The 24,190-nt window shown below is 39.5% G+C and overlaps 1 protein-coding gene across 2 annotated transcripts in view; it reads left to right on the top strand.

Moving 5' to 3' along the window:
• Positions 1–23,836, top strand: part of pcdh11 (protocadherin 11) — a 114,084-nt gene extending 90,248 nt beyond the window's left edge. For both annotated transcript variants that reach the window (XM_041048996.1, XM_041048997.1), the window contains exon 6: positions 23,376–23,836. In XM_041048996.1, coding sequence (XP_040904930.1) covers positions 23,376–23,836 — 461 coding nt within the window. The remainder of the gene's footprint in view (positions 1–23,375) is intronic.
• The last annotated feature ends 354 nt before the right edge of the window (positions 23,837–24,190 follow it).

The raw sequence follows: 24,190 nt of genomic DNA, 5'->3' as shown, positions 1-24,190 counted from the left end.
CTTATGCCAATGACTACTGTAAGTTGGACTCAGTTTTCTCCATCTGACACATTCAGTCTGGGCTCTTTGCTGTTGTATCTTTGTGTTTTGTGAGTGCAGAGCAAGAGCTTTCTTCATCAGAATAATGCAGAGGGAATCTTTTGCTCTTGATCTGTTTTTATTAATGATGAGGGAATAACACTGCAATATCACATCGAGTTGCTGATGCAAAGATTTTTGGTTTCATTTTCTTAAGGAATTCGTGAACTGAACTCATGTGGGTACAAAGAAGATTATTTTATTTATTTATTTATTTTTTGGAAAAGAGTGCCAATGATCTCTCCTTGGACTTCATAGCAAATATAAAAAAAAAGCATTCCACTTTATTGTTTTATGCAGTTGACATCCATTGAGCGATACATATGCAGCTTGGCAAATCCTTGAGACCGTGTTGCAATTTATATTGAAACAGATGGTGAAATTACAATTCAGTATTACTATTGATCCTCAGTGGAAGCTGAACTACAAAGGATCCATCATGTGGAGCGCTTGCATTCTCAGCCTACTGTGTCCAGATCATCCCTGTAAGACAAAGCCTGCTCTTATTAGCTGGAAAATCTGAACTTCTTCAGGTACCTCTTCCTGATTTTCCTTTCACAGCAATAGCATTTGCATTTTTCAACAGAGGCAGGATTTGAGCAAAGAGTGTGATTGCGCTCTTTGCTAGTTAAATGTTTAAAGAAGACATGCAATTTGAATTGCTGCAGAGCTCATCAATATGAAATTGGACTAGTGGAGGGAAACAAAATGTAAGGAGGCAGCCAAGGACTCTGTATGCCCAAATCCAACACTCCATTTTCCACCACAGAAACACAGGACCAGACTTTAAGGGGGTGAAAAAAAAAAGGCAGTCCTTAGGCTACTCCACCTTCTGATGGTTTTCCTTGATATCAACAGCATAAATACTTGCAATACATACCAGAGGATCCACAGGGGAGATATGGTACAAAAACAGAATGGCTTCTAAGAGATGGACTGAACGATTAATATTTCATGTACGCAAAGCTCAGTTATTGATTGACCAAAACCGATGAATAAAGTGTTTTCAAAATCTATTGAAAATAAATCTCACAGTATCATTCAGTCCTGTTTCCACATTTACTGTCAGGAGAAAATGTTTGTTAATGACAAGAATAAACAGGTCTGTTAACTAGCATAAAGACTTCTATACCCATCTGGGGAAGACTTCACTGGGCCTCTGAGCTTGTTATCTGTCATTCAAAAAATGATCCAATAGCATTCATAATGCTGCTAAAGCCCACCCGTTGTTTTCTGCCCCCAAATCCTGCTGTGCTGATGATGTGAAGATGTGTCTGCAGCAGCAAAATTATTAAATTGTATTTTTCATTCTCAAGGGTTGTCAGCAGCCGTGCAACAAATAGAATTTCCCAATATGTTTATGATTACTACAGGGAAGGTGAAAAAGAAGAGTTGATCTGAGGTAAATAGGGATGCTCCCAGCAAACAAGGGGGCTGTGCCTCTTGACAAGTATCATCTCTTTAGTTATTACTCTTAATGTCAAGCCAGGCCCAAATTTGACTGATAATCAAGCTCTGTCCTAACACAAACGTTGCTCAATGGAATGAAATAATTTGTATGGAGAGACAGTCAGAGTTCAATAGACTTTCTGTCATCAACTCCTTCAACTGATAAAACGCACAAGGCAGCAGGGCGAAAGGGAGCCATTTGCAGAGTTGACAGATTCCATCATGGATGACTTTAGCATACCTGAGCACTGCTCTTTCCCTGCCTTCTGCGTGCCCTCTGCGAGCGAGCGGGGTGATGAATCAGGCTTTATGGGCCTTCAGAATACCGGAGAGGCCAATCGGTGCGAATAGCTGTTAAAATCCGACATAACTTGACCGGGCCCTTTTAACAAGCTCGAAGCCATACTACACCCACAGTCCAGGCTGCACATTTGTATCATTCTCTAATATACAATGCTCTGATAAGCTTCTCGCTGAGTTCCTGAATAACAAACTTGGCTGCTACGATAAGTTACAGTGGAAAACAAATATTTCTCCGTGCAGCTGAGTTCATGATCTGCCTTGACTTGCTCCCTGGCTTTTCACTGCTGCACACACAGAGATGGAAGAACAATAGGCTCTGATCTCAGGCTCAGTTTTCCTAAGACCACTGTTTAATTCATTGGCTGTTAACCATTACGCTGTCTTTGCCCTGAATTCTTCCTTGTAATAAAAGGCAACTAAAAAAATTAATAAATAAAAAGAGAGGGAAAGAGAGGCAGGGAGAAAAAAATATAATCAAATTACTCAAACATATTCTTTCCTGATTTCCAATACAGTGGCTGCAACAGGAGGAGAAAATGATGCGCTATCTCATTGTTTCATTATTATCCAAAGCTGATGATTTAATCTCTTTGAAGTTGTTTCCCTTTCATTACTAAAGCCCCCAAGGCAGTGCAGGCAAGCAAAATATATACACACACAAATCACAAAGTTGGGAAAATTAAAAATCAGAAAAATGGCGACTTAATAAAAGGAATTAATCGGATGAGCACAACTGAGCATTATGTGCTGGTAAATTCACAAGACAACAGAAAAGAAAAATGGACTCTTGCACATCATGTTTTCCAGCAAAAAAATGTGAATATTTGTCAACATTGTTCTTTAGTGTTAACAAAGTAAGCTGTGCCTCTATCTATGAACAAAAATCATTTTCACAGTATCAAAAAACCTTTTCACAGTATGCTGTATTTTACATTAAAATTCTACTTATCCATTTAAAGTCAAATAGTACAGTTGCAGTCCATCTGGCTTATTTTGTAACTGCGCATTGAATCCTTGTTTCTGTCCCATTTCTCTTTGTTTGCTTTTACAGAGACCTCTTTTGCTACAGCACCATATTGACAAGTTCCTGTAACTGTAAAAGCTTCTTAATTTTTATTTTTATATGACCATCACGTTGCCTTGACAACACACTTGGCTAATCCACAGTGCAAGAGGCACAACTGCTGGGCCATAGAAAAGGGCATATTGATGCACAAAAATGGTAATATCACCTGGACTTAGGTGTCTGATGTCTCTTCACTCTGATCTTCCCTCTGAATATTTTGTTGATGTTGTGAAGTCACATTTTCACACAGGCGTGCCACGTGCACATGCGTGATTTGTGTGTGTGTGTGTGTGTGTGTGTGCATTTTGCCAGTGGTCTGGCAATCATAGGGAATAACACAGCTCCATGATTGCACACTGCCCTTGAAAAAAAATCTATTCCCAGTTGAACTCAAAACAGCCCGAAGCCTTTCATATCAAACTCAATATTTTTCCTGTATACATTCTGCTATAGGTGAACAAGAAACATAAACAAAAAGAAACACTAGTATTAGTAGGACACCTACAGTGTAATACTCAGTTCGCCTACTCTTAAAGAAAACTACTGTTGTTCATAAAATAAACCAGTTATTATGTCATGAAGTGATCTCCTTTTCCAGTGAGTAATTATAAGATTACACAGAATAAATACATATCAGTTTACAACATATCATCCCATGTAAAAAAAAAAAAAAAAAATCACGCTGCGTATATTCTGAACAAATGTACTTTGGTGCATCCCAGGTTAAGTGCTATTTTCATCCACATGCCAGCTGGTTTGGTCTTTTTTTTTCTGGAAGCATTTTAGATCTGACATGCTTTTTCTTCTTGTTAAATGTCACTGACAGGTTTTGACATGAAAACTTAAGTTAGCAGTATCCAACCTGTCATACTGTATTTGTAAACAGCTTATGTTTCCTTCTCCGAGCTTAGGGGAAAGGAGGTGAAGCCTGACAGCAGACAAGGGTTTTTAACAAACAACCCCACATGCATACATAATGCCCCATTTCAAAAAAGAGAAAGTTTGCCGCTCCATTTAATATGTTGCATTTCTCTGAGCGCCCAGAGGATACCTTCTGTCCACAGCTTCTATTGGCTGCATGCACTATACTTAGCAACCCTGAATCTTACTGTATGGCAACACAGCTCACCACTCCCCCTATCTATGCATCAAGGGAATGAGTGATTTAGTGTAATGAGATTATCCCTCCTGAGAAATCCATGCGCCCATGCAGAGTCAAAGTTTCTTGGAATAATCCATCACATGATGAATTACCTGGAGTTTTTTCTGAGATGAACTTTGAGTTGCTGGACAAACTTTGGACGTCACGCATTGGCTACATCAGCTGCCACATGCTGTGTCCATGTTGCGTGGATATTGATTGATGTAGCTGAGTGGTACGATTGCTGTCCTACACAGCAGCAGACAAGGCCGATAGAAATCCTGTGGATTTCTATGGCTCAAGCTGGTTTAACTCATCAGCAGAATAGAAATCTCTTGGGTCCCCGGGGAGTTGGGCTGGGGATACATCAAGGGCAGGTGTGAGGAGACAGGTGACCCATGACCTTTGCCTCCTGCCACCTAACCTTGGAACGAGATTTCTGTCTCCGAGCTCTGGCTTAAATCTTCCTCACTAGATCAATTTGATGATGTATAGAGGATTAGACAGGACGCTTGGCATAAGAGCTCAATATCTAAGTATAAAGAGACACTTGGGACACAGTGTATCTGTTAAGTCACCTCTCTGTTTTCTACACATTTTAAATCTGCTTAATACAGCAAAAAGAAGTTTGGGGCATTCCATTGGGAAATGACACAACCTTGCGGTACATTTACAGTAGTCATGATCAGTACATCCTCATTTATTACTTGCTTAATGAGCCATGCTCAGAATTGGCAGCTTGAATCAGCTGCTTAAAGTCAAAAATTAACTCAAAAAATATGAGGTTACATGTGCTACAAAGGTGCTTATTGCATAACTTAAAAGTCTGGGCAGAAAATCTTGAATTACTGAAATTTTCTGTCTCCAGTCCAAACACCATTGCAGAAATATCCCCATCGTATTCCAGTAGTACTTTTTCTTTTTATGTGGTCATTTATTCCACCAGCTGAGAACATAACTGTGTAATTTATATGTTTTCCTAAAGTATTTAAATGTTTTTGCATCCTGGGTGTCACACAATAAAGTAAACCAACCAGTAAATTTTGAAAATCTTTCATCACTAAATTGACTGCACTATAAATTTTTAATTATCCTGAAAGTTCCAGCATTTTCTAGACAGATTAGATTGTTGTGCGTAAACCCCACTGCCCACCCTCGAATGCGCTCTCACAAACACACACGCAGAGAAGAACTTTGGTCACATCGACTTGGCAACTGGATGTGACCAAGGATTAAGGATGGCTTGCTTGTCAAAACGCAATCTCTGAACACAGTGATGATCCATAAGCAACGAGACATCCGTTCAAGGCCTGAAAATTCTTTTCCCTCTGCAAGCAAGTCTGTGACCACAGAGGAAGAGCACCACATGAATGACTGGACGCATTATGAATGAGCAGTCACAGTACGAGTGAGCAAGTTTTCTATGGCCACTTGCTTAATTTCAGTCCTGCTTTGCTCTTTCAGACATGCAACTAGTCGTTTTGTTGCGCACCTTCAGAAGTTACATAGAAGACTGGTATTAAAACGAGCAAATGCATAATAAAAAGTGTAGCTACAAGAGATACTTAAGGCAAAAGTGATTTTCTACAGATATGTTTCATTTCCCACAGACATGAGCAGGAGTTTATATTACAGAGAGTTTTAGTTTCTAGTCTGGACACAGACTGCTAACTCAAGTAGTAACTCACTAAACTCTGTTTTGAAGAAATTCCACCTCATACACAGCTTTCTGATTTAGCAATTTATTAACATTTAGCTCAATTCTGAATAGTTTCTCTAAACTTTTTTATTCTACAGTTGTTGTTTTGTTCTTTTTACATTTTGAATTTTCATAAAAATTCGAGTTGAAAGATCTCAGTTGATAGTTGTGCGCTTTAAGCATTAATCTTTGAGCTTACCATGTCACCTCTTAGAGTATCTTTTTGTGATGGCGAATTATATGTATCAACTGACTTTTCAGTGTAATTTCATCTTGTATTCTATTTTTGCACAATATGTACATGGGCACTAGTGACTAGGTGGCATGCGTGGCTAAAACATCAACCAGGTGGTGGTTTGAAATTTCTCACCTTTGGAAGGAGCGAAAGTAAGCAGATGGCAGGCCTTTAGGGTCCATAGCACATTGTCGACAACGAATTACAGTCCAGAGGGGAATGGGATGGCTGATAACCTCCATCCCATGGTTCCATCTGCTGAATCCTAAGCAAGGACAGTGCATGCAGACATGCAAACACATACACTGACATCTTGCAAACCTAATGTAGATTTGTATGGGAAAGAATTACCAATTGTTTTCAGGATGTGCTGTGTAGGTTTATGGAAATTATGCATTTAGTTTTGGCAGTGCAGTTCATTAAATGTACCAACAGAACATTACATATTTGGCAGAAACTGCCTGTCATCTTAAGTTGTTAATTGTTAAGCACTAAATTAAATATTTGTTAAATGAAATTTTTGAATAATACTTTTTCTGAATCACAATAACTGAGTAAAAGCTCAAACTAGAGAGCCGTGATGACATAAAAAAAAAAAAAAAAAACTAAATAAGATGGCCATTTAAATGGATTCAGCCTAGCGTTTGTACCTTCAATACAAAGCAATCTCCCGGCTGTTTTCAGGACGTCTTTTCAAAGCCCCTCTGTATGGCTCTTTGGGGTGATCTAGAAAAAGAAAAGACTTAGAAATACCAAGCAAAGGCAATTGTCAGAAAACACATGCCAAGCCTGTCTTTTGTCCTGTTGAAACAAAGTGGTTCGTCATGTTCTGTACATTCACTAGGTTTCAAAATAGGCTTTCATCACAATGGGACTATCTAAATCCTATTGTGACAGAACAAGGCAATGTTCTCAGAATCAAATAGAAAAGGAACGATGTTGTATCTAATTGCAGTTCCTTCACTATATTTTCCAACTGGGTTTAATCTAGCTTCATTCATGCCCATGCTAATCACAACATAGTCTGTGCAGGAGAATTACCGCCAAACATAATTCAGGCTGTTATAATTACACAACAGGCATTGGCAGGAGCCTCAAAAGTCATCAATATAAACTGCACAGATACAGTTTGTTGTTTTCACTGATGTCTCAATATTTAAGGGCTGAAGTACGAGGGAGAGTGGACACAAGAAAGTTACTTTATCCAGCTCTGTTGAAATTTCAACCTGTGCTGCACCCACCCTCTTGCTCTCTGCCAAACCTGCTGCCTCCACAATATTGTTCAGCCTATTTGTATGTGACGGGAGGTCCCCTCTCCTGCCACGCTTCTATGAGGAGTGGGTACAGTAAGAAATGAAAGCCTGTGCCGAAACAACAGCTGTTTCTACTTATGTAATGGCTGCCGGATGACTGTTCATATCCTGGCTCGTTGAAGCTGTCACAAATCATTAATCTTGAGCCTGTCTGTGGGGCCACGCTGTCAAGTTGTTTTTGGACATTTGTGGCTGGAAGCAGGACACATCATTTAAGCAGGCGCCTCACACCTTTGCGATCTTACAAGTTGGCTTAAAATTATCTGGGCTCACCTGCAGCTCTTACTTTGTTGTACTGAGTTATGTTAATTAAATGTCATTGAACTTCTTTGTTAGTGAGAGGCAGATAAATGTAAAACCTGCTCCCTGCTAACTATATATCCACCAGCATAAAAACTCAGAATAATATGTAACACTGGCTATACAATGTCATCTTTTATTTTTCTTTTGTGAGCACTTGACTGTTCAAGGAGGACTGCAACAAAAAAAGAATCCACATTCTGTGAAGTGAGCACTAAAGAAAGCCATTGCGCATTTCTTGATGGTGGGGTTTATGTATGTCTGATGCTCCCCCTTTGTGCAGTGCTACATATGTTGTAGGGTGGATGTATTTCTGGTAACATGCTGCAACGGAGAGCCCTGTAGAAGCACCTCAGACTGAATAGCACATCAAGGGGCTTAGCTGCAGCATTAGTGAGGTCTTAAGTAACTTTTCAATACTGCAAGACATTGAAGAGAGACACTGAGGGAGACTGTACGCCCTCTACTGGTGGACAAAGGCAAAGAAATTCAGGAGAGATTGGTTGAGGCTTCCTCATGTGCTTCCTTGTCATAATGTGCTTAATATTATTAATTTACTCATTTTATATAACAGAGATATTGCATGTACAGGATCAAGTAGATACAATTAAATAATCATACATCCTGTGTGTGCATGTCAACAGCTTTCAGTACTGCTTGCTTCATTTTGCGACATGCTGCATGTATTAACTATATTTACATGGGCAATTGCAGGTGTGGATGTGTTATGGGTTGAGTACATTTAATTATGCAAAGCTGAATTATAATATGCCTTTGATTTTTTAGAAAGTAGAGATAGAGGTATATTGCATAGGATATAAAGAAAGTGATATTTTTTACTTATTTATTCATTTTCTGATCTACTTGTTGCTGATATTTTTGCAAATTAGAACAAATGAATTATAAAAGCACTGAACCCTTAAAGTGAGATGTACAGTTTAGCCCACTTCATAATTGCTTTTTCAAAGACCATCCTTGGAAGTAATTAGAGGTTGGAGTAAAAACACTAACCAGTGGATAATCAGCCTGCCATTAACACCTTGGGGCTGTATTCTGTTATCAGTGTGACCCTGCTTGGAAAAGGCACTCTCCTTTCCTGATTTGCAGACTTTACTCTTTAGACACAAAGTGTTAGTGGATTGATTAGTGCAAAGGTCACCATGTAATACTCCCAGCATATATGTGGTCCAGGAAGTTATTGACTAAACAGAATGGATGGCATCATACTTTTCAAAGACTGTTGTTTAGCAGCCCCATGTTGAGCTGAGTAAACTAATTAGGTCTCTTTTCTTTTTTTCCTGAGAGAAAAAAAATGTTTTTATTGCTTGACCTTTCATGGTAGCCACTGACAAACTTGTGATTGAGTGTGAATTTCATTATGGAGAGAAACTCATCTTTATTGATCAAATTAAGAGGCAGGTTGCAGTAGGGGAGATAAGGCTGAAAGGTGTATTCTGCTGAATATAATCACAATCATCGGGCTCCAAACCACCATGTCAGCTCAGTGACCTCTCATTTTCTCATTTTTCATTCTGAATAAACTCTGCTGGAGAGGTTTGTCTTACACAGAGAAGTACATGTTAATTGTACTTGGAAACTGACTCTGAAGTCTTGGGGAAGATATGGTTTACTTTCACACTAAGCGCACAGACTGTCAAACATGTTCCAGGCCGTGTTGATGAATGTCTTGCATAGATTTTAAAAAACACTTCATTTACATATACACATCGTTTGGTTGTTGCCTGACCATATGGTCCATGATCTTTTGGCAACAGGTATTAGAGTGCAAATAAGTGTGAATAATGTATGCCTGCTTTCACATGCCAGTGCCTTGGCAGTTCAAAAAAAAAAAAAAGAAAAAAGAAAAAACAATGCTTTCAGCGGGAAGTCATGCAGTTTTATTTATGGTTAATTTAATTTATTTACAGTATTTCAGCTTTTCAGCTTCAATAATTGATGCACCATCCATGGATCATTCTTTTCACGAGGAGGAAAGACAGCATCCTATTTAATTTTGTTATTTTCCCATTAAAACCTGAGAAAACATCAAAGGCAGAATGATTTAATTAACAATGTGGAGAGTCTGTGTACAGCCGTCTGCATTTTGCAAATTACTCTTTGCTGAGAATAAGAGACTTATCAGGTCCATACAGACATCGCTGCACACCTCAAAAGAAGTTGTGTTGACACAAGGAAGGGGAAAATACATGTCTCCCCCAGACAGAATTATCCACTTCACAGGTATTTTCAGTTTACAGTTTGCAGGTTGGAAAATTAATACCCTTTCTTCTTCTGCCAGTAGAGTTTACAATTCTTTGTTGTGTTCTCTGTGAAGTGCAGACTGAATGAGGAATAGAACGAGAGTCAAGTATCGTATATGGAATATCATTGTGATTTGTTCCTTATAGCATTTAAATTCTTGATAATTGTTTCTGACGAAAAGTGTCTCTAGGAAGCTGTTTCTTAATGATTATTCCCCTTCTGCCACTTGGGTTTGGGAGCTTTCAGTCTGTTTATCAGCACTCTTGGATAAGATGTACAATATAGCCCAGCAAACCCTGAGAAGTGCTCTCAACATGTTTAATAATGACAATGAATAATATTTCAGATGAAAATGGAAAGAAATATCAGCTGGGGCATGTTAACCACTTTAAATGGTAATTGTTCCACCTTGCACTTTAAAGCCCTATATGAATGAAAGAGCAATTAAAATAAAGGGGATGGGAGCCAGACGCATTCCTTGTAGTCTCTAAGCACTGACCACATTGTTGAGACTGTTTCAGCAGTGCAGATAGTTTGTTTAAAGGTCTCTCATACAATAGTGTAGTACACAGTGTGTTTTTTGTTTTTTCAGCATCTCAATGTTGTCTTAAGGTGAGGTATGATGTCTGATTATATTTCCATAATGAATTATGAATAGAAATGACTGAGGTCCAGTGCTTGCAAATCAGTGAATTTGTTTATTCTGAGTCCATGTCAAAGAGATGGATGGTTAACACCCAGCCTTCCTTAAGTCTGACTTCAATATGTTGTCTCCCTGGGAGCCATTGTAAATAAGAGCCGATGTGTGGGTGAGGAGTGTAGGAGAGATAATGAAAGGAATGCTACAAACCCCGCTGAAAGAAACCATCACCAGATGATGTCCAACATAAGGGCTGTTTTTTAGACGGTATTCCCTAATGCTTTTTCTTTGTTGTATGGACAACCTACAGAGGAAGTTGCCTGATCCAACACATGCTTTAATAATAAAGCAGAATACCTGAAATTGTGCTCTCAAGATGAGAATGAGATCGGGAAAAAAACAAACAGATAAACAGCAGTGGAAAGAGTAAGAGAGAGAATAGCAAGAGATCGAGACAGACAGAGAGTACAGGCAAAGACAGAAGGAGGGAGAGAAAATAATTTTCTTTTCTTTCTGAGGGTGACACTTCTAGCCAATTCAATATCATACCTGTGTTTTGCTGCAGTGTTCCTCCTCCTGCTTGACATTTTTGGGTTAGACAGTACCTATTACAGCTCAACATTGCCTTGTTTCACAAAAATTCACATTAAGAGATGATCTTTTTTTGCCGTCGATGAGCGATCTCGTTCTGGTATTCTGGTCATGAGAAAGCTACCACAGGTGAAGGGGAGGAAGAGCGAGGCAGAGTGCTGTGGTGAAAGAAATGTCACATTTGATAGAATCACTTTAATTACATGCATGTACTAAATTGTTCTTCAGTGCCTTCACATTGCGTTGGCTAATGCCATGCTTTGAATGACACTCTAATTCACATTATTTCATGGGACAATGAAGAGAAAGCATCTGGTGCTTTATCATTTATTTTAATAATCATTTTAATTAAGGCTTAAATCAATCATGGATGACCTTTAGTAACATACAATGAGAAACCAGTTTCTTACAAAGACAAACAATAAAGCCATCAAAACATGGTGACAGATGCTTTAAAGCTAGTTAGGAAAAATATTAATCAAAACAAGACTTTTACTACAACTTCTACTGCTACTATTACTACTACTAAAATAATGATGCTAACAATAATAATAATCCTTTGAAATGCAGACCAAGCTACCTTGTTTCCTCTTGATTTCCCCTCCTGATTTCAGCTTGCACCCTGACTGTTTATTGCAGATGATAGGTATTGTTGGGGGGCATGGGGGGTTGGGTGAATGTCATCAATCAGCATTAACCATCAGCTCTGAGCTATTGACTGATGATTCACCACGGCAGAATCTCCTCTGACTCTAAAATGAAAGGCAGCAGCAGCAGCAGCCTCAGCAGCAACATGAGGCAGAGACACTCCGTTGATTGGCACCTCATTGAGTCTGGCAGGGGAGCCTTTGATTGCACTAGCTGTCAATATCACGTAATTGTTTTTCTTACATACATGGTGCCCTCTGTTTTTTTTTTTTTTGTTGTTGTTTTTTGCACTATTCAATTTGCCTGTATGGCATTGTTCAGATACTTTTTTTTTTTTTTGACAAAACCTAACATCACCCAATATGTCATTGTCACATCACTGTATTAAGATTCATAACAAGCTAGATTAGCCGCATATGGCTGTAAATCTGCCCTTCACAGCTACCCTAGGGTGTATCAGAGTAGCCAGTTATGCCTTGAAGCTTTAATTGGGTCCCTTTCAATTATCACATTGTGTGTTATCACAGTCTTAACTGGCATACATACACCAAGCACACTTCTGTCTTGACAAGGGTGAACTCAGCGTGTATTCACCGAAGTCAGGCCCAAATTGAGTTTAAATTTCTTCTTAAATGGCACCCATAACTGCAAGAGGAACCGTTCAGGGCTGAGAGAGCATCCCTGTTCCCCACCCCAAGGTCAGCGCAGAAGACAAGATTTAATTGAAATTGAAACTGTCTACCTGATAGTTTGAAATAATTAGCAATATCAGAGTGGAGAGAGGAAGAGTCGGGTATGAAGAAAAATAAAAAAAAAGGACATTATACTGAGATAAAATGGCAGACTGGTGGCAAGTCATCAATTCTGGTGAATTGAATGTCATTGTGATTGACTGGACTTGACTGGATGTCACACATGAAACCCAAGCAAGAAATGCAAATAAGACGTATCATATTGAAACTTTGCCAAAGGATTTTTTTTAGCTGTTTTTCTTTTTTTTTTTAACTTCTTAACTGAAAGACTTTGATCCAGCGTCGCAAAATGAGACTCTCAATAGGTCACTAAATGCTCGTGGAAACGAACCCTCTTTTCTCTGGCAAATGCGCTATTATGGATGCATGGTTCCCAAAATCATTTACCCCATACTAGCAGCATGCTCCTCCCACCTGTAAAACAAACTCTGCCATCCCTCGGCCCTGAAAGACTTCAGAAGTCACTTCTGCTAGGCCCAACATTTCCACACCAGTTAATAAAGGGGAAATGAATTGTATCAGTGTTGCTGTCTTTGCTCATAGTGAATAGGAAATTATCATAGAGATGGGTATTGGTGCCTTCACACACTGAATTACATAGAGAGCGAGCCTGTTTCTCTCTCTGTCGCACATTTACATGCTCACTCACACGCGGACACACACGCACACACACACACACAGTTGCTTGAAATAAACTGCAAGGATGGAATTGGCTATAGTGATGTCATCGTGGCAGTGGTGGTGGTGGTGATGAGCCAGGAAACTCGGGCAATTTTCTCCCACAATTCTACAAACACCCGGGTGTGTTAGTGACATTCAGGGTTTTTTTTTTTATTTTGTTTTTTTTTGCAAACTTCCTGTCTCTCCATGCCATCCCCAGGCTCTGCTAAGACGTGTCAACATTAGAGCTGATACTAGATGCCAGGAAGAAGAAATGTGACATACCCTTGCCTCTTTGTGGGTGTTTGTCGTGTTAGACGAGGACAAAACAACTGACACAAAGAGGATGGAACCCCGGGACAAACAATATATACAAGTGTCCTCAGGGCCTGACAGGCTCACAAAATCAAAGACGTGGGGTGCTAATATCTGATAGTTAGTGCTCTGGGCTAAACAGCATAAAAGACATTGAGGTCAATGGGTTGCCAGCAGTCTCTAGAGCAAAGCAGTTGTGTGGCTATTTTCACCGTCTTCTCCTCTGTGGACTGTTGTGGCCACTGGAGCATTCCCTTCATCATCACAGGCAGAACACAATCAGCGAACCTACTTTCTACTTTTGCCCTTTTATTTTATTATAATTCTTTTCTTTTAACCTATTGAGACAGTTTAGAAGCCCAAGAGGAGCTGTTAGACGTCCCACCCAAGAGGCAAAACCATGGTTGAAAACCCTGAAACAGTTTTTTTAACTCCAAACAATTTGATGCCTTGTGATGAAAATTAGTAACAATATATTTAGATCAAATCTAAAACAATGACACTAAGACAAATATATAATTAACAGCAATAAAACGAATATGTTTGCAGTCTCTCAGTATATAACCAGACTGAATATAAACTAAATCCTGATTACACTGAATTATAATTGCATTTGTACTTACATTTTGATCATTTAAAAGTGCTTGAGTAACGATACTCAATAAAATCACCACACATCCTTCTTATGTGCTAATCTGTGTCACTGGCACTGCGTTATACTGCTGATACTGTGTAGCATCAATTAATAGTGTTTATGTAAGAGTATCAGTTTTTTTAAGGATGAGACAGCCTTATGGTTATTTGGCCTGAGAGTGAAATTGTAATGAATGGTTTGGTTCCCTTAGAGTGAGACCGACACAAACAGGAGCAAAATGAAGCCTCTTCTATCCTGAACTTAACTTAAGTCACTACAGCAACAGTTATTTTAAGTATTAAATATGTTCATCAATTCCAGTTGATTTTTTTTTCTTCACAGATTTTGAAATTCCTTGTAGTTTTTATTGCATTATTAACGGGTCAAACTTTATGCTTTTCTTTTTTTAATTTATCTTTCAGCAACTGCCATTCTCTCTCACACTCTCTCTCCCTTCCTCCATCTGTCTTTCTGTGTCTGTTGTGAATGTTAGTTGACAATGCTTGCACTCAACACACCCCAAATAAAGTACATAGTGACAGAAACATTAACACAAGCCACTGAGTACCTCTGTGATTTTATTGAGAGTATATCTGTCAGCCAGGACCTGGGGGAGTAAAAAGCACATATCTGAACTTTCAACGACTGGTGTTTGGGTGGAGGATTGTGACAGTCAACATCAAAACAGAAAAAGTAAAGCTGTGATTTACTGAATGTGCCGTTTGTGTCTGCTTTCATGTTTGCCAGTGATACATTATATGACTTTTCTTCTGCTTTCAAGAACATGGCGATGCGGATGAATTAAACATGTTAAGCAGGAACAGGTCTTTCTCTGAAAGCCTTACCCTTTTCATGATAACCCCTTTTTAGACATTCAGTGGACTTATCACAGCGTATAAATAGGACAGAATTCATTATTCAGGGGAGGTTTCAGTGAAAAATTAATAGTTGTCCCCGGAGGAGGGTCTGTGGTGCTTCGGAAAAGGAAAACCTTTAAAGTGTACATGCACAGGGGGATCTGGGGAGAGGCTGCCCCTCATATTAAAACCTTTACCATGCTACTCTACGTGCTGATATTTCAAATATAAGTTTTCTCAGCACTAATGACTGTGACTAATACCGCATACAGTCTGCATTCATGCCTAAGCTGTCCTCAAAATCTTTAGAAAATGGAGAAAGAAAAGCAGAGAGAGAAAGGATAGGCTGAGCGTCTGGTCCTGACATTGACACCTCATATAGATTATAAATTTTCAGGATTGTCAAGTAGGACAAAACGCCTAGACTTGAGCTGTTGACATCTGAGTGATTCCACTTAGAAATAGCTCACTGTGCAATAAACGCACACCCCAGAAAAACACAACAAAAAGTGTACAGTAGGTCCTCCTCTCAGCTCTTTCATATAAGAGATTACAATTTTCACCATGCCCAGATCACTCATGCACTGCACTGCTGGTGCTGAGTGGTTTTCAGCCTGCCAGTTATCCGTTGAAAGATGGGTTTCATGATGCCTTTGTATCCACTTCCTATCTGCCTGGCCATGGAGGCAATAACAGTAATGTATGGCTAAGGGAAAACAGAGCTAATCATCAATGACTGCAAGATATATAGCATATGCAGTGGCACCTTGTTTATTACCCTCTCGTCTCCTCCTGCTGAATCCATCGGCTATACAGACAGGCCGCCAGATCTGGGAGCTTCTTCAATGTTAATTTGATTCATTCTTGTTTTCCATAATAATTGGGGGCAATGGGTCAGTGTGATGAATTTGCTTGTTACATGACACAGGATGTAGCACCATGGTGGCTGCTGTACAGTTTGTCTTTCCAGTCTCTCCTCCATCATGTGAAGCATGGGCCTCATTTTTTTTTTTTTTTTTTTTTTTTTATTAGCCATTTTCTGAAACTGTCCCATTGTTATTGTCTCCTAACGCAACAGGTTTAGTTCTTTGAGGACTTCCTCATTCCTCAAATCAGCTTCTAATTTGATTTTAAAAGGAAAGCTAAGAGTGTTGTAAGTGACATTTACATTTTTAGATCAAAGTCATTTCCTAAAAATCATGATTGTTTAGATAGTATTCCTGCTGGAACGATCCAATCTTCTTGCAAATATCAGACAGCTTTGTCAGGTCCCACTTAATCAGACTTTTTTTTTCTTTCTTTCTTAATCCTTCTAAAATATTTTCACTTCCTTTTCAACACTCTTTATTTTCATTTCCCAGACCTTACACTATCTACACTGTATGGAAATTTGCAGACATTCATCCTTGTGCAATGAATTTTAAGGTGGATTCACATTTTTTTTAATCTTATAAATATGCATTTATGTATTGCTTCCTTGCCAGTGACAGCACATCTAAAGTATATCTACAGTATCGTCCGGCACCTGCACAAGTACAGACTCACTAAAAAAGAGAATGAATGGCTACCCTCATATGAGATTTTAAACTGAGAGCATTGGTGTTTTTGTGTGTGTGCGTGTGCATGCATCTACATGAGTGTGTCTTGTGTTTCTACCCCCCGTAGAAACTCTGTGCCTCCTCCTCCGTGTGTCATTGTGGTGATGAGCGCTGATTGCAGATTGTTATGGTGTTTGCACCTCTCATCTATCTGGCCCATGCTGGGTATTTGGCCAGGCCTGATTGTGTTGATGGTGACACCGGCATCTTGTCCTCGGGTAGGGAGGCCCAATAGTAGTCCAGACATAATGAAGGAGATGTAATCAACCAATGTCACACACAAAAAGTCAAGTGTCAAGAAGAAAACTGTTTCTGTGTTCTACCTTCCCAGCTGTGCTCTCTGTTGATGGAAATCACACAATTGTGGTTGTTGATGTCACGGCTTGCCTTGCTGAAAACATTTTATGCTGAGGAGATATGAAAATTTTAGGTGTTGTTTTTCTTTTTTCTCCTCCTGACAACAAAGGTGACTTGGAGATAAAGGAATTTACATTAAATTAAGTTTGTACATTATGTTGGTCTTGTATATTCTCAGTGGAGAAGCGTGTGCTTCAACCTACAACATACTTTTAATCAATGGCAACAAAAAGAAAGAAGCAAGTGCTTGGCACTGGGCTGTTCAAGAGATCCTTTCTCTCTTTGTGCACTTTGTCCTCTCTCTGTGCTTTGTTATTTGTTTTGGTGTTCTAATCTCAGCCGAGTCAATAATATTCTTTGTTGTCTGAAATTGTGTGTCGGGAACAAAAAGGCCTCCTCCTTTTGTTGAAAGTACCTGTCTGTGACTTTTCACTCTCTCTCAGACTCCAGATAAAGTAATCATTAGATGTTGTTTTCTGCCTGCAATTACTTTCAGTTACAATGGGTCAAACACTAGGAAAGCAAAAGGGGTCGAGAGTAGACAAGGCTAGATGGATTACAGGCGAGGAACTGTATAGGTCCCACAAGTGCTGATAAATACGTATGTGGCTCGGAGACTCACCGTTGTCAGCAGTGTCTCAGTAAATGCATCAAAAGTAATTAGTCTAGAGTATATATGAACAACCTCACTCTCCTCTTATCTGCGTCACATTGTCTCCTTTAAAAAGGGCCATTCATTACATCTGGCACTATTTATTTTAAAAAGTAAAAAAGAGAAGCAATGGCTCTGCTATTTCTTACGTCTCACTTTTTTTTTATCACCGCTACGCAGAATTGCTCTGAAATTTATGTTTCAGTGGAAAAATCCACTATGTCATTATCGTAGGTAATTCATTACCATTCACTGGCATGCCGTTCTTAGACCATGTGCCTACTGATGAGGATGGTCAGGAGATGAAAACAGGCTGTCCAAAGACATTTCTATAGTTTCAGTCCTCATTCTGTGATAACATCTTTTAAACAAAAATCTACAGTAGGCCTTGACAAGCTGTCACTTCAGCGCAGCTCCTTATAGATCTTAATACATGTCAGCCTCCTACGTAGCACCACTGACCTCTAAAGCATAGCTGGTCTCTGCTTTCCAAAGTGCATGCCAAGTTTTTATTGCTACAATGGAATATTTACTTCCTTCTCCACGCCCTTGTCAGCAGTGACAATGACAGCTCTTATTGCCTTTGCCAAGGATTATACTGTACCTCCTCCTGATAAAAGTAAAGAAAACCAAATGGCATTTGAGTCTGACGTGTAGAGAAAAGTTAATCTTCACACTCATTGCCATAGAGACAGGCTTTTTCCCGAGAAGTCACAGACCTTGTCTCAGAGTCTGCATATTCTTATTTCATTGTTAAACTAAAGTACTGCATGTGCAGGACTTATAAGTATGGCATACAGTTTTCATTCCTTCAGCCTCTCATGAGCTTTGCGGTTATCTTGAATACGGTAGAACACGAATCCATATGAGTACACATCATCAAGACCCTGAATCAGTGTGCATCATAAATATAATCCCAGAGAAACCAGGAAGAATGCTGAGATGCATCAAGCATGTAACTGGGCTGTTTCATATTTGTAATTCTGTGAGAGTGAGACATTAGTCTCTCCTTCAAATGGTGATTGTCAGAGCTGTGATGAAAGTAATGGTGTCTCTCTTTTCAGTGCAACACCAATGGGTTTTAATAGTGCTATTATTATTAATGACCATTCATTTGCTTATCCAGATTGTATGTTTGGAGTGGGTATGGGCAGAGTGAAGTGATAAAATCTTGGTAATTACAAACCCAATTATTTCTACTGAGATTCTATTTACTTGAAAGAATCTTCCATATTCCTGTGTTTCGGTCTTTTGGTCTCTCTCCAGAGACAGAGACACATGCTCATGCACCCTCTGTGACTCCTTTTCTCTCACACTCAGCCTCATCTCATCTTCTATCACACAAGAACATGTAATATGGTAATAATAATATTTTTGCACTCCTCATAGCTGTAGTACTTGTAGTACTCCAGAATGGTTGTATAACTCTTGATGAAAGACAAGGTATCCATTTTAAACATCTCACACAGCTGAATATAAGCCTCTTTGCATTTTTCCTTCAGTTTCAGGCACCATTAAACCTGTTGATCCCAAATTAACTGACACTGAGAGGGGCAGAGCTCTAGGTGGTAAAGCTCTTGCTGGTGAAAAGTTTATTTTCTTGGCACAGTTACATTCTGGAATATGTAAGAACTTTTGCACTTTTGTGAATGTTGTGTAACTAGAAAAAAACACTTCTGAGCTTTCTAAGTCTTTGCAGCGAAGAAAACAACTAGGTTGTATTGTGACAGCCCATGTATCAAAACCTTAGACAATAAAATGAAAAAAGAAAAACCTTCAGTCCAATAGATCACCATGTTAAAAAAAAAAAAAAAAAAATCTGGATTTACAAGATCTCAACAGTGGAGACCAGGCTGCAGTCATGGGCTAGAGTCAGACCTTTTAAATCACAATACAGCTTCAGTACTGTGTATGTGGCACATAAAACAAACAAATAGAATTTAAATATGGCCATGATCATGCATGCTCACATGAAAGCATTATGCACAACGTCATAAAGCTTTCACTGGACAATACATGAGTTTGATGCATGTCGGTTTCAGGCTAAAAAATTGAAAAGACTGCACCAGTTAACACTATAGGATGAGTCACGGGCCCAGTCCACCTTCCTGATGGCTGTTCGAGGAATTTAATGTCCTAGATGCATGCAATTATCCTTTTAATTAGCAATAATGAGTTTATGCATGCTGAAATAATGAGTTGAACCGTGATATGTGTGCAGACCTTAATGTGAAGCTCATCAAGATGTAACTAGCTCTGTCAGTAAATATCATCAACTGTCATGTTAAATATCTCATACTATTGTACTGAAAAGCCCCGATCAGCCAGCTAATATGCATCCTAGCTGTGCGTGTGTGTTTTCTGCTTGTCAGAACTTGTATTTGCATTAGTGGATTTCATGGCCATCAGAGAAAAAAATAAGGGAGATAGCATACTAGTATAATAAAAAGGCAAAATATAATGCATAAACATAAAATGTGTAATCCAATATTCGCCACTGTTACAGAAAACTGTACTGGAAACACACGTCATGCATGGTTCTTTATTGGTTTAAATTAGAACATCAGTTTATTTTCTGTGGTGGTTCAGTATCAAAGCTGTACTTAAATGGACATTATTATTATTGACGAATCACCTAATATCACCTAAATCATCAAATAAGATGAGTAACTGTGCACTACGATGCAATCCAGCACAATATACTTGCAAATATTGATGCAGTTTTTGTCAAGACTGGCTCAGAAAGGCTATTATCTAGCTTTTAGTGGGCTCAAGTCTGTGGTGATGTACTGGACTGCATTAGATTGAAAAACCTTTATGTGATGCTGGTGCTCATTTGTTTTTCCTGCTTACAACAACACAAACGAACATCTAACTAATATATTTAAAAGTCGTAATGAAAAAGTTACATGTACTAAAAAGTTTTCAGGGCCATTGAACTCAATTAGTTTGCCAAATATTGCAGGCATTCACATTATTATGTCCAACGCCTCTTTATTTCTAAATTAAAAGATTAGCATTAGCGTTACAGCAAAACGTTTGCACTGCATGAACCCTACACTGTTCAGTTGAATAGCAGTTTTTTCATTTAGTTCAAAAAACATGTATTGGGAATATTTTGTGTGCCATCCAGCACTTGCATACCTTTCTCTCATGTGTTAATGTTTATACAAGCTGCAATGTTTGACCGCACGAATGGAAGGTCAGCTGAAGGTGGATGCAGCGGTGTTCGATCAGCGGCTGGCCAAAGGATGTGTTGATGTTGCAGAACAAGATTGCTGTAGGCTACCACTGGTATTGACCTTGTGTATGACCATAAGATCAACTAGAAACCTAGAACTGTGGCACAGTGGGGTGCCTAGAAATACACAACAAGACCATGGATAATAGATTGCCTTATGACAGCGCAGTCAAATTAGCCTGCAGGCTGTTTTGAATCAGTACATGAATTGAATACTACTTCATTTCTGGAGTCAACAGAAGTCAGTCATCTGGGGGCGCGTGCCACTGAACTTGTATTACACGCTCAGTCAACTCTACAGAGTAACTAAACAGGTATTGCGGTTTTGTTTCAACCACATCACCACTACTCAGTGAAGATGAATCATCTCAAATGAGAACAGTAGGTCTGATCTCAGTCGTGCTGTCTATTACACCCCATTGTTTGCCATTATCCCCACTTGTCTGCCATTCAAATTTCCTTGAAGCGAACGCAGAAAAGAATGTTCACAGCATCAGTGATGTGTGATTCCTCCCGAAAGCTCTGCGGGGTACAGTTGTTTCCCCTGAATACAAAAGACAGCGGCATCACAAGTAGGCTGCTGCATACCTCTAGCTGACGAAAGCAGCCAGAGCTGTCAACGACATCACTCACGCCGCGCTTACACCCTCCCAAACCCGCCACCACCTTTCCAAACTATCCCACTGGAATAGAAAATAGTACAGGCCCATGTCTTTTGGAGAGGCTGGATGTGAAATATTGCATACAAAATTTGGAGGCACTGAAGGCTGTTGACACAGAACTGCTGTGAGTTCAAGCTGTGTGAAGTCACAGAGTCTCAGACTACCTTTCATTTGTATAGCACGCTACATTTAAGACAGCTGTACGACTGTACTGATTATTTAAAGTTGTGGAGGAGGGAAGAAATCTAGCAAAGATACACTTTTGAAAATGTGTTTGTTTTCGGACCTAGAAGCATTTATTTGTGCATGCTTGAGGAATAAGACATTTATGTTAATGGAATTAGCTCATCAAAACGGCCGTACCCTGAAAAGGCATCACCAAAAAAACACTCAAAGAGAGAAAGATTGAGTTAGGGCACGGCTGAGTCTTGGCTTGGCCCTATTGTGCTAGCTCAGAGAATGAGAAAGCAGCATCCATTTTTGCCTTAATGAAGTTAGTGACCCTCTGAAAGGTGACACATTTACCGCCCAGGGGATTTATACACTCCTGCTCCAAGGCTCCAGTTCAATATGGAGAGGACAGATTTGACTCCACGTGGGCACTCCAAATATATCCTCACAATTTATACCAGGCGATTCATTTTCAGACACTGCTCTCATAATTAAAGTTGACGCTGTGCTATTCAATCTGTGGTAGCACAGAAACACAAAAAAAAGTGAGCGCACTGGGCCGTTATGCACCAGTCTAGATATTTTTGGGAGGCCAAACTGTTATCAGTAACATAGAGTAATAACAATATTCATTTTCATTTTGTAGAAATCCATAAAACAATAAACAAGGTGACAAGAAGATTTGCCGATGCCTGTGGAATAGAATTACAGAGAACATGCAGAACTTGTATGCGTGAAGGAAATAGTCATCCTACTGTACTAGGGTCTAAGACCACTTAATTATTTATAGCATTCTTACTTATGCAAATATACTAAATAATTTCTATATGACAGCTTGGAGCTGAGGCCTAGAGGAGCGATGTGATGTTTGAATGAGGACCCCTCTTTCCTTTGCATGGCCTAGGAAACATAACACCGCAGGCTCCTGGTTGCCTTGGTGCATACTGTTTTACATTCTAATTATCTGGCTTGACAGGCTTTATTGCTGAGGCTCAATGCCGATGCCTCATCCCAGACTCATTCCACATGTGATGTCAGTGCCGGGATAATGAGATAAGATAGTTTGAGTGTTTAGCCTTGCCCAGTCGCCTCCTCATTCAGTTTTCAGTTTTTTTCTTCCATTCCATGCATGGAACCTAAATGCTGGTACAATTAACTCTGTATATTAATTATACCTAAATATGATAAAGATGCTCACAAGATCCTGGCATAATGTGCCTTCTTTTTTCAAGCTTTCACTATTTGGGTTTTCTTATTTGAGCAGATTTATTTTGGATTCTGAAAGATCAAACGGATTTAAGGTGTGCCACACTGACAGTGATTAAAATAAACAATGCTTTGTTAAGATGTTCATTAAATATTTAATACAGTAAAGCCAATCCGAGACACAAACAGCAAGACATTTTCTTCTTACTCTAATTAAGCTACAGGGAATTCATTGCATATTGTAGGTAAACAGACAGAGTCACGGGAATACCAATGGAAATTAAATGCTCTGCTGGTGTTTTTCTCATTACAAGATGAAATGAAACATTTATCACTGACTTTCATTTCGCTAAAAGGCTGACATTTTGTGGGTCAACCACTGATAAGACGACAACTGTCTTCTGTTTACATTATGATTCATGAGTTCATTCAGTGCTTTTTCAACACCCCGGTAAAATCATTTCAGCTGCGCTCTCTGTATGCTCTGACCTGTTGGATTAACTGTGTTGTTTTCTTCTTTTTCCTTTTCCTCTCCTTCTTCACAGCCATCGAGGTGAACCTGCAGAAAGCCTTGGCTGAGGCCTCTGAGACCTGTACCCAGGAGTGTCTCATACTGGGCCACTCTGACAGCTGCTGGATGCCCCCAGCCCTGGCTCAGTTCCAGGGTCCTGGCAACAGCCCCACCTCTACCCCTACAGCCACCGCCATCACTGGTACCCTCCCCTCTTTTGGCTTCCAGCAGAGCTGTGCCCGGGGAGCCAAAGCTAACATGGGCAGCATTGGGTTCATGGATGGCCGCCATACCTTGGGCAGGTCTGTGCCCAGAAAGGATGAACTGGACAAAGGGATCAACCGACCACAGTTCTACAACACCCTGGATAGACACTGCAGTAGTAAGAAGGAGGACCCCGTCAAGGTCATCCCCCTGGCGAGCTTTTCCTCCCCTGGGCAGCAGACGCCCACCGGCGGGGGCAGCAGCTCCTTCTTACATGAGCATCAGTTGTAAGAGTAAAAGACAGATCTTCATTGGCCTGACATATATGTGACTCCATCCATTGATGGCTTTTTGTCAGTGACTTATGATCAGTATGTATGCGTACGCGTGGAGGTATGCATAATTTGAATAACTTTGATCAGCTCCAGTTCAGTTTTACTAATGAAGATATCTGAGAATGGATTCAATCATGATGATGTTGTTCAGACAAAACCATGTGGGATCAGTCTGACAGCTTAAGCATTTGAAAGGAAATGGAAGTCTTAACATAGCAGACCCATGTACAATAAAAAAAAAAGGTAGATCTATACCAAAGTAGTTCCATCACAGAAAAAAAAGATAATTTTTGCTTTCATTTTGATGATG

Source organism: Toxotes jaculatrix, chromosome 10, assembly GCF_017976425.1.
Source record: "Toxotes jaculatrix isolate fToxJac2 chromosome 10, fToxJac2.pri, whole genome shotgun sequence".
Lineage (NCBI taxonomy): Eukaryota > Metazoa > Chordata > Actinopteri > Toxotidae > Toxotes > Toxotes jaculatrix.
This window is presented reverse-complemented; position numbering and strand designations above follow the sequence as displayed.